Genomic DNA, 12,565 nt, shown 5'->3' with positions numbered 1-12,565 from the left:
GGACAATAGGTAAAAACTTGAACTGAACCTATTTACAGCCTTTGCACACCTAATCTGACATAGAAACAAAGCATCAGGCAAACATTAGCAGCACACAGGAAAAATTATATACCCTGTATATTTTTTGCTATTGGCTTTACATCGCATAGACTCAGGCAGATCTTGTAGTGACAATGAGGTAGGAAAGGGCTAGAGACTGGGAAGGTAGTGACCATAGCCTTAATTAAGGTACAGCCCCATCATTTGCCTGGTTTGAAAATGGGAAACAATAGAAAACCATCAAGTTCTGCCAACAGTGGGTGGGGTTGAACCTATTATTTACATTAGAGTGTCACATATGTGTTGGGAATCATCCTTATATTTTCTTTTGTGGCAGACTCCCTCTCAAATGCTACAGGATTGTAGAGGAGTTTGCTTACCACCTGAATACATTATAAGAGGTTGGCACACAAAGTGATAGTTGTACCGGGCGAGTTGGCCGTGCGCGTAGAGACGCGCGGCTGTGAGCTTGCATCCGGGAGATAGTAGGTTCGAATCCCACTATCGGCAGCCCTGAAAATGGTTTTCCGTGGTTTCCCATTTTCACACCAGGCAAATGCTGGGGCTGTACCTTAATTAAGGCCACGGCCGCTTCCTTCCAACTCCCAGGCCGTTCCTATCCCATCGTCGCCATAAGACCTATCTGTGTCGGTGCGACGTAAAGCCCCTAGCAAAAAAAAAAAAAAAGTGATAGTTGATACTAGTTGTCAGTGAAATACCTTTAGTGAGGGGACTGACATAGAGCAGAGCGGCAGCTGCTGCACCCGCACTGATCCCGGAGATGGTGACGTCATTGGGGTCACCACCAAATTGGTTTATGTTGTCACGCACCCATTCCAAAGCCATCACCAGATCATACATGGCAGCATTTCCAGTCTTGTCTGAAATGTCCAACTTCAAAAAACCTAAAACAGAAACATAGATGATCTATAAAACTATAGTACTGAGTCTTTGTAATACCAGACTTCCTAAATTAAATGAGCAATTTTGCTAGTGCTTGATATTTTGTTTATAATTAATCAAAGGCACAGATTTTAATGTGATTGTATAAGACAGCAAGGAAGACAAATTTGAAACTTTGGCTTTTATATAAAAAGTAAAGTTCCTAGAAGGAAACCATAATTTAATTTCATTGATTGTGAATATTAAGGTATTCAAGCTCTTCAGGCATTTTCAATCATGAAATGATTAGCATTTCAGCCTAGGGTGGAAGTAGGCTCGTCTCACTTGGATAGGCACACCTTTCCAAGATGCTGGTGGCGAGTGCACCATTTGAGATGCCATTGCAAGCGTTTTTTGTAGAATAATGCAGTGACTGTGCACTAGGGGAGATACGGATCTCCATAAGAGACTGACAAGCCCCCTGCCACATTTGAGTAAAGCACAGGTAATTTCATGATTGAAAAGCCTGGAAAGCTTGAATACTTCAAATACTAAACTTCCCAGAGCTGGGATGGATTTAGATGTTAGGAGCTGAATGGGCACAGAGTGTGCAAACTATCAGAAGTGTTGAAAATTCGAAGTACTCTTATTTAGCTGCTAAATTATACAAAACCAGGTGAGTTGGCCATGCAGTTAAGGGTCACGCAGCTGCGAGCTTGCATCTGGGAGATAGTGGGTTCAAACCCCACTGTTGGCAGCCCTGAACATGGTTTTCCATGGTTTTCCATTTTTACACCAGGCAAATGCTGGGGCTGTACCTTAATTAAGAACACGGCCACTTCCTTCCCACTCCTAGGCCATCGTCGCCTATCTGTATCAGTGCAATGTAAAGCAAAATAGCAAAAAAAAAATACAAGAAATAGCATTGTAAATCATCCGTGGCTTGGAGGGAGATTTGTACATGAATAAAATATTGTTATGTGCCAGCCCCATGGTAGCCCCTTTCAGTACTTCCAGGAAGGGGCTAGTGACTCGCACGACCTGGGATCTCCCAGCTGGCTTGTGCGGTGGGGTCGGCCTTTCTGTGTATTGTTCTCATCGACTGGCTTACGTGTGAGTTTCTTCGAAATTCAATGGGAATGTTCTGCTTCTAGCCACCTAGCAAAAATTCTGGTTCAAATCACCCAAGCTATGAAAAGGGAGGCTAGCCACGGACAGTCGGTCAGAGTTGCACTCCGTGGTGGATCTATAGTCAGTTTGGGCTCCATGGTGGACTCAGAGTTGGTGCTGGACTCAGGGTCAATGTTGGACTCCATGGTAAAGTCAATGAGGGACTCAGTGCGTTGGGGTTTGGTGAATGGGCTGAGGGCGACAGAGGTGTTGGCCATCGCTGGTGTCCTACTGAGATCTGATCGAGGAGCTGTTGTTGTGGTGTCGGAGAATCCAGTGAGTAGGTGGGCTGGAGACAACGAAACAGATGACTACCCGAGAGTGCTGTGTGCCTGTGTATTTCTGTGGCCTGAGGATTGCCATGAGTCAGCAAGGAAACCTGCTATCATGAGTGTGAGGGTAAATGGACCTGTATTAATGTTTGCTGTTGAGAGTATCCTCCTGCTGTTGAATACTGTTGAGCTGTTTAGTTTTTCACTGTGAATTACTGGACTGTCTGTGGAGTCGAACCAATGAACAGTGATCGTGTGTCGAGTGGCCCGTAGCCCTGTGTTCAGATGTAGCAGTCTACACACAGCTGCTGTATGAGGTGACTGGACTTGGAGAAGTGAATGATAGGATTAAGCGTCCGCAGGTATAGCAACGGGCTATACCTACTGTGCCGTAAGGAAGGGAGAGACTTGTAATTACTAAGTGTGGCCATTCATAGCTGAATATGTGTGTGTGTGTGTGTGTGTGTGTGTGTGCGCGCACGCGCGCGTGTGTGCGTGCGTGCATTTATTGGGTCATCCTGAAATAAATTACGAGTAATAAAACATGCGGACTTTTATTCATAACAATATTGTGTATTATCAGTAGTAGGAAAACCAATAAAAATCGTATTGCAGTATGTTCAAAACTACAAAAACATACTAGTTTTGCATAATCAAATTTCAGAGTTATAATATTGTTGTCTGGGATTGTGTTACAGTTAGATGCTTATCTTTTATTTTAATCTATGTCTTATCTCTTTTTTTTTTTTGCTAGGGGCTTTACGTCGCACCGACACAGATAGGTCTTATGGCGACGATAGGATGGGAAAGGCCTAGGAGTTGGAAGGAAGCGGCCGTGGCCTTAATTAAGGTACAGCCCCAGCATTTGCCTGGTGTGAAAATGGGAGACCACGGAAAACCATCTTCAGGGCTGCCGATAGTGGGATTCGAACCTACTATCTCCCGGATGCAAGCTCACAGTGTCTTATCTCTTGCATTGTTGGTAGTTGTCTTGTCTGGTTGGGTCGGGAGACCAGGTGGGTCTGGAAAAGCTCTGCATGAGCTCATCAGTTTCTTTATTGTAATTGTATTTTAATATTAGGTTTCATTATTTATATCTTTATTTCCTCTTCCTTGCTAAGCATATTCAACTCATATGTTAAGTCTGTGTTACTGTATGGAGGTGACACCTGGAAAGTAACCTAAGACATTACCACAAGGTTACAGACTTTTATAAATCGGTGTTTGAGGTACATTATGAGAATATGGTGGCCAAAGACCAACTCAAACAAAGACCTTTGGGAGGCCACACGTCAAGGTCCCATACAGGAACAGATAATGAGAACAAAATGGAGATGGATTGGGCACACCCTGAGAAGACCACAAGAAAGTATCACAAGGCAGGCATTGAGTTGGAATCCACAAAGCAGTCGCAGGCAAGGCAGACCGAGGATTACCTGGAAGAGAACCATAAACAAGGAGATTGCTGGTATTAACAAGACATGGAGGGAGGTGAACGCATTGGCAGCAGATAGAACAAGCTGGAAAAATTTCGTCAAGGCCCTATGTTTCACCTGGAATCACAGGAAATAAGTCATAAGTCAAGTCCTCTTCTTTGTAAATATTGATTTAGTGTCCAACAAAAATTATGGTCTTAGAAGCAGAATGAATCATTTTATCTTAAAAGTCAGTTAACTGTAGGTATAGTTATTAGCATATTGTATCTTGTGACTTATTTGAATTTTGGTTTTAATTTTTTCTTTATTCTTCTGCAATACCTTTCATTTTATAATACATGCTTATTAGTGTAAAAGAAAGATACTGTATTTATGCGAATAATCCCTGCCGCCGAATAATCCCCATGCCCTAATTCTAGGAAGGCTCATTTTGAAAAAATTAAATTAACTAAAATTCCTTCCATTGAAAGAGTAACACAGGCATAAACAAATATTTCATACCACTCCGTGAGATCCACGTGGTCTTTACGCAAATATGAACGTGTAAATTTACGGATATAGCTGCTTTGCCTGCTCATATTTGAGAAATGCATTAACACTGCTATAAAATATACTTGCCATGAAAATTATCAAGTAGGCCTAGGTATTTCATTAATCTGAACTTGCAGTAGGCTCAATTCCCTGTAGATCGAAAGATTCATTGTCTCTTGCATCACTAGTATCCTCTCCTAAATTACTTACAAATTCATTACACACCACGTCTAAAACACTTTTCACACACGGTCTTTAACACAACTGGTGGTGGATAATTCTTTTTCGTGCAATGTAAACAGTTGAAACAGACACACCGGCAAACTTCGATGTTAGTTTTGCAATATGGTAAAACCTTGTTAATTCAAAGTCATTGGGACGAAGAAATCAGACTTCGAATTAACTGCCAACTCGTGCTTCAGAAATACCAATCCTTGCCACATCAAAAAAAATTCTAAGATGTGTTACTGCATGCAATTAACATTGATTCACATTTTAAACCTTTCAAATGCAATGGAAAAGAACTATTTCCAAAATGTATCCAACAAGGTGCATTTACAGTATTCAAATAATGCACACGGATAACTCACTGACAAACATAACCTCACGCAATGAAAGAAGAAAAGAAAAAATATTCAAAGATGAGAAATCTATGCCTGTCCCCTTGTGCAAGTACTTTATTCATTGGATTACTGTACTGTTTGCATTTTTAGATGCCTTGTATTTGCAAGGAAAGTACCCGATACCCTTAAAACTTATCGAACTTTCCTATGACGAGGGGAGGAAGAATTTTGCTTCCGTCTGCATTGCAACAGTACAGTGACCACGTCTCCTTTTAAAAAGTCTGTTTGGGCTAGGCATATAAAGAACAATAAAATTTAATTGGCATTGACAATATTGTTTGTTGCGTACGAATTGATGATAATTACGAGCCACGCTTTTTTGCCAACTGTAGGCATTGCCAAAGAGAATCGCCAATGTTCATGGATTCTGCTTCTTCATACACTGCATGTTACATGATACTGTGGCATTCCTTAAAACGCTGAATACTCAAACTTAGTAGCTATGAAAGAAATTGTCAACACACCAAAGTGAGTGAAAGTGCGGAAAGCTACCTCTGCACATTCCAGAAGACGCATTCTATCATGACATGGATAAATTTAAAATTAAAATTACTGTGTAAAATACTAGTTTTTAAAAATGTAAAGGCAGTTTTAAATTGAAATTGTGAATTGTTTTCCATTTAAATATAACATATAAGGGGGCTGTTTTCTTCCATCTGCGGTTCCACAAAGCATAACTGTACACCCAATATCAAAAACTAGGTGAGCTAGGAGCTTGTTGCCAACATTGACGCAAATAAATTCCGCACCGCAATTTCATGCCTCAAATTTTCTTTTTTTATATGCAGGGATTATTTGTGTAAATATGGTAATTATACTCATTAGAACAACAATCACCTGCCTGGTGGTCATGATCATTAAGGTGTCAAGTCTCTATGATCTGACAATGTGCTTATCCGGTTTGAGTCCTCTTGGTGGAAAAAAAATTCACTATCAGAATGTTGGCCAGCAGGATAGGAGAGGTGGTGGTACATAATTTCTAATCGATAGATTGTGTGCCAAAAGCCTGGATTCAGTTCCGAACCTCTCCACAGTGTTCATGTGAAGTGAGGTTATATGATGTTGATAGTGATTTGTCTTTACATAAAATCAACTTCATGGTCTGTATCGCAGTTTAACAGATTCACAACTAAGTTTCTTTATTTTCCACCTTGTCAATACATTTGTTGCTTATGGCAACTTTGGTTAAAAGTGGTACATGTTTTCGCTTAAGTGCGGCCAGTATTCAGGAGATAGTAGTTTCTTATCCCACTGTCGGCAGCCCTGAAGATGGTTTTCCGTGGTTTCCCATTTTCACACCAGGCAAATGCTGGGGCTGTATCTTAATTAAGGCCATGGCCACTTCCTTTCCAGTCCTAGCCCTTTCCTGTCCCATCGTCACCATAAGACCTATCTGTGTTGATGCGACGTAAAGCCAGTAGCAAATAAAAAGTGGTACATGTTTTGTATATTATTAACTTCTTCAGTCACATAACACTGTTTAGATGAAAACTTTGAGTATGAAGAGAGATGAATCTTTGTAGTAAGATTTTATGACTGGAAACCCAGTGCCAGCACATAGCCTACTCCTGTCAAATAGCAGCAAGGGGTCTGCTCAAGGCTTTATGCCGCCATTCGACAGACATACCACTCAACTATGTATGCTTACGCTATTTTAAGGACATTTTCTCCAAAAGCATTGATACTTTGTCTATATATGCTTTCATCGAAACAGTGTTATGTGGTTGAAGATGTTAATAATATACAAAACATGTACTACTTTTAACCAATAAGTTGCCATAAACAGCAAATGTATCGACAAGGTGGAAAATAAAAAATACTTAGTTGACTGATTTGTCTGTCGAATGGGGGCGTAAAGCCTTGAGCAGACCCTTTGCTGTTATTTGACAGGAGTAGGCTACGTGCCAGCACTGGGTTTCCAGTCTTAAAATCTCACTACAAAGATTAGCTGGATTCATGAGAGGGAAAAGCTGCACATCGCAGGTGTTGAAATTAAGTCAACACATAGAAGATGGCTTTGAAAGCCAGAAAATCACAGGAGCTGCATTTATAGATCTCTCAGCAGCATATGATACTGTTAATCACCGAATTCTCCTTGGAAAGGTATACAGCATGACGAAGGACTTCCATCTGACTTGTGCCATTAGAAACCTACTTCAAAATCAAAGTTTCTTCGTTGAGTTCCAGGGAAAAAGAAGCAGGTGGAGGATACAGAAGAACGGACTACCTCAGGGAAGCGTGTTGGCAACAATGCTTTTCAATATTTACACAAATGATCAGCCTCTTCCTGCTGGGACGAATAGTTTCATCTATGCTGATGATTGTGTCATCACTTCTCAGGAGGATAACTTCGAGGCGATTGAACAAACATTGTCCACAGCTTTAGACACTCTTGCTGGCTATTACAAGAAGAATCAACGAACACCAAACCCAACTAAGACGCAAACCTGTGTTTTCCATCTAAACAACAGAGAAGCTTCCCGAACTCTGAAGGTCACTTGGCAAGGCATAGCATTACAACACAATCCTACCCCGAAGTACCTCGGAGTCACTCTGGATCGTGCCTTAACCTATAGAAAACATTGTTTGAACATCAAGCAAAAAGTGGCTGCTAGAAACAATATTGTGCGGAAGCTAACTGGAACATCTTGGGGAGCACAACCAGACACAGTGAGGACATCTGCCCTTTCGCTCTGCTATTCCGCAGCTGAATACGCATGCCCGGTGTAGTACAAATCTTGCCATACCAAAGCATTTGATGTAGCACTCAACGAAACCTGCCACATTATTACTGGATGTCTGAGACCTACACCTTTGGAAAAAGTGTATTGCCTTGCAGGGATAGCACCTCCCGATATTCGCCATGAAGTGGCAGCCAAGAAAGAAAAGAGAAAGGTGTTAACATCGGAAGCCCACCCTTTGTTTGGATATGAGCCACCACGCCAGCGGCTTAAGTCTAGGAAAAGCTTCTTGAGAGTAACCGAAACACTTGCAGGAACAGCGCAGCAAGCAAGAATTCAAGAATGGCGCATCAGGAGTCAACATACGAGGATCAGTCAATGGATGACCCCAAAAGAGGAACTCCCTCCTGGCTATGTCACAGATTGAGTGAATTGGAGAGCACTGAACAGACTGCGCTCTGGTGTTATGCGGCGCAGGGTAAACCAGAACAAATGGGGTTTCGAAGTGGACAGTACCTTGTGTGTATGTGGAGAAGAGCAGACCACAGCCCATTTGCTGCAATGCGGTTCATGCCCATTCAGCTGCACAACAGAAGACCTGGTTAAAGCGAAGCCAAATGCACTTGATGTTGCCAAGTTTTGGGCTCACATAGCTTAATGTGGCTCTTCACCATTGGAGTATTTATATTATGTTTTATGTTTTTTCCTTATCTTTAATTTTAAACTTATGTATGCTTCTGACACGATATAAAATACTACAAAGATTCATCTCTCTTCATACTCGACCTGTAGAGAAAAGGGATAAGGGTTGGAAACACACACTCATTACGATATCAACCTCAATTGTAAGTTGATACAACCTCCAGATCCTAACATAATATTATTTTAACAGTGGCTTGTTTTCTTGTCTTGTTATGAACTTGAGGTGGTTGCGATATCAAAAACCAATAACTGTTGCAAGTGATCATGTAACAAAAGACTGTACAGTATTCTAGTGGGACTGTCAATTTCCTGCTTTCCTTTCATGGGTCTAGAGTTAATCAATCAGCAGTACACCACAATTGTAATGAAAGGCAGATGGTGAAATAAAATTATGGAATGGGGACCGTGCTAGCAATGTGATATAACAACATACTGTTTTTTATGCAAGTTATGCTGCTTGTGTGCCAATTGCAACACACCTCTACTAGATAACAGAGAAATTGGAACTCTATGAATATAGAACAATCTTTTGCTGAGTTTAAATTAACTGTGTCAGATAAACACCCATTGCATCACCCGTGACCTTTTACATGCCAACATCTCACAGCATAAAGTGATGAAGAGACTCTTTTACACCCTTCAAAAATTTGACTACCTCTGCCAGATTCGAAAATATAAACTTGGGATGCAGAGGCCAACACAATACCACTGATCCACACAAGGAGTCGTTATTATTATCATTATTATTATTATTTATTTATTTATTTATTTATTTATTTTGCACACTTTCGTGATAATGATATTCAAGAAATTGTGCAGGTTTTAGGAAATGAAAGCACAGTAAACCTTAATTTACACTACATTTTTATGCAGAATTCGAACCCATAAATTTCCGATCAAAAACTGGGGATTATCCATTGTGAACATCTATAATAGTGAGAGGTGACAGTACATATGACAAACTTTCTTTATAACATACACAATTTGTGTGCTGTATCTTTATTACTTATGGTGATTAATAAAGAGTTTATTATTATTATTATTATTATTATTATTATTATAAATTTCTGATCAATTCCAGTCCTGGCAATGGCCACCGTCTTCTGCATGGTCTTGTAGATGTAGGTGTTGACAACCAACTTCTTCAGTCCTTCCACCAGAGTTTCAGGTATAGCGTATTATTATTAATAATATTATTATTACCGACCGAGTTGGCCATGTGGTTAGGGTCACATAGCCATGAGCTTTGCATGATATTATCCTCATTTTTCCGTATTGAAATTCAGTCGTCAACAAAATCATTAACAGAGTGAAATCGAAACTAGCTACTAACCTTATTCCGATCAAAAATGAAAAACCAAAATTCGCAACATTTACATTCACCAACCCAGCAGTATACCAAATCACAAATCTGATCAAAAAAACGGCAAATCAATATTGCATTTAGAACACAAAATACAAATAGAAATATATTTTTCAACCACAATAGTGTAAATTCACGCAACAGCAAATACCAAAGTTCAGGAATCTATAAACTAATTTGCTCAGAATGTGGTTTCTCTTATGTTGGCCAAACTGGCAGAAGTTTTATAACTAGATATTTGGAACATGTAAATGCAGCTAAACATAACAAATTTTCTGCGATGAGTAATCACATGCAAGAAAAAGGACACCATTTTACCACAATAGAAAAGGATTTAAAAATAATCAGAAAGGTCAATAAAGGAAAATTAATGAATGAGCTGGAGAACATACACCTAGACAAATACTTCAATAAAGATAAAAACCTGAACGACGAAATAGAAATCAAAATCCCATTAATAGAACAAATTCCGAAGTTAATACAAACATTCAAACTCAATAATACAAAACTGACAAACGATTTTATCCTGAATAACAATAACAGTCAATCTACGAATATACAAACACCCCTCCACACAAATTCTGAACATTCCCCTCCAAGAATCACGTCATTTGCTAGAACACTGCCCTCTGTTACCTCCCCTCCCAATACCCCGCAGATACGGAGACACACATACAACACGAGGAGCACAAGTAATCGTCAAACAGTTGAGTGCATAAATGTAAATACAGGCAGAAGTAGAAAGGGTAAGTGCTGATCCTTCAACATTAGCTTCTTCAACTTTTAATACCATCTAACATTATTTAACAAAATTATTTTCCTGTTACAGAGATGTCAACAAACTTACTTTTGTAAAATCTGAGTAAGTTACTAATTACTTATCATCATAACTGGACTGTCACCATTTGACAGAGTTCATGAAAAAGTTTTGAAGAATTGCTCCACATCGGTAAAGTTTAAGTGCAAGTCGTGAATTTGAACAATTGGACGTTAAAGATTTGAAATACGACAAATTAATAAATAATAATCAACAGTGTGCTTCACTTTGTTAATTTATGGATGAAAAGATTATTAGTCACAACCAAACTCAACTGTTTTGAGAGAGCACCAAGATTTTGTATTCATAAAGTACAAGATGTAGGAATGCTCGCGCCAGTTAGCAAAAAGATTTTAATGTGTATCCAACTGATAGTTTTAAGATAATCAACAAAATCAAACAGATTGTAAAGTTATTTATATCTGACTAACTTATGATATTGTATTCAAATTTAGAACAAGATTTTTAAACTATCAAACAGTACAAATAGTAATATTGTTTTAACAATGACGACGTAATATATAATGTTTTATATTCAAAAGTATTTTAATAGTTATTATGATTAAATCTGTTAGCAGTAAACAATAGTTGCAGGTTATTAGAATAGTATTACCGATTTTGACCTTGTTAAAAATGTATGTAGCTGAAGATGTTCAATAATTGAACGAAACATGTCCTATGTTTTTAATAATTTAGCAATAAAATAAGGATGAGATCCTAATTTTATAATTGCTTGTAAAGTATTGAATACGTGGAAATCAAACTTTTATTGTTCTACTTTAGCCATGAGCTTGCGTTCAGGAGATGGTGGGTTCAAATCCCACTGTCAGGAACGCTGAAGATGGTTTTCCATGGTTTCCATTTTCACACCAGGAAAATGCTGGGGCTGTACTTTAATTAAGGCCATGGCCATTTCCTTCCCACTCCTAGCCCTTTCTTATCCCATCATTGCTATAAAACCTATCTGTGTTAGCGCGACATAAAGCAACTTGTAAAATTAAGAAAACCAAATTAATATCTTTGAAATACATAACAAGGCAGACAAGGCAGTGTATTTAAACCCTTGCTAGTGACTACAAGCTTACCAAGTGGACCAAGGCGATACTGTGGAGCCACAAGAACAATATCATGTTCCAGGAGAAACTCTGGCTTTATGTTGTGACTGGCACCTTCTATGAACGATCCTCCATGGATGTAGAACAGAACTGGCAATGACCCATTCAGCTGTAAGAAGGAAATGTTCCAATAACATAAATATTTCTACTCAATGTCTTATAACTGGAAATAAATTAGAGTAGTATGAAAATGACTGTAATCCAAACACAAGAGTTTCTAAGAATTTTTAAAACTTTTCCCATTTCCATGCCTGTGTTGAAATCTGACCTAATTTCTTTTTGTTTAACGTTGGTAAGAATAGTGAACAGTTCAATAATAACTTACCCTGATCAGATCTCATCTGTCCCCTTACCCTCTATATACCAAATAGTGTGTCTGAGGCAATAACAAGGAAACATTACTTTACTTCTCAGACATAATTCATTGTATTTTCAATCGAGGGTCCCTGACATAAATTTCCATTAACCTGGTCCTTTACACTCTGGTAGACTGCTCTAGCAGTCAAGAGAGAGCTGTGCCAGGTAGCAGGTGGACTGCTGTAGCAGTCTTGCAGGAGTAACGCCTCATGGCTGGTGGACTGGTTTAGCAGTCATGTGTTGTTTGGCTTTTCTGTGCTTTGCTATGGTAGACTGCTGGAGAAGTTCAACCTTCATGATATCTAGCGGTTGTCTTGCGAGTCTGTAGTTAGTAGTAGAATCATCAGATCCTGGGAGCAATCGGTAAGAAGGTAAGGATTCGAGTGACATCTGCGCTTTTCATTTCCTGTGCAACTGATGTTCACTGTCAACATATTAGCACCTCCATAGGTAACTTAAATGCACTGTGGTACTATATTTTGCAATGCACAAGAAACTGTATACTGCAGATGAAGCTCTTATCTTCATTTCTGGTAGTAACTTTGAAGTAAATGAATACTGAAAAGATTTAACTCTG

The 12,565-nt window shown here is 39.2% G+C and overlaps 1 protein-coding gene across 1 annotated transcript in view; it reads right to left on the bottom strand.

Moving 5' to 3' along the window:
- The window catches only part of LOC136866224 (esterase E4), a 113,956-nt gene that overhangs the window by 58,149 nt on the left and 43,242 nt on the right, over positions 1-12,565 (bottom strand). The window contains exons 4-5 of the mRNA XM_067143008.2: positions 11,602-11,740; positions 759-944 (exon numbers count right to left, since the gene is read on the bottom strand). Of these exons, the coding sequence (XP_066999109.2) occupies positions 759-944; positions 11,602-11,740 (325 nt within the window). The remainder of the gene's footprint in view (positions 1-758; positions 945-11,601; positions 11,741-12,565) is intronic.

This window comes from Anabrus simplex, chromosome 3 (assembly GCF_040414725.1).
Source record: "Anabrus simplex isolate iqAnaSimp1 chromosome 3, ASM4041472v1, whole genome shotgun sequence".
NCBI classification, from domain to species: Eukaryota; Metazoa; Arthropoda; class Insecta; order Orthoptera; family Tettigoniidae; genus Anabrus; species Anabrus simplex.
This window is presented reverse-complemented; position numbering and strand designations above follow the sequence as displayed.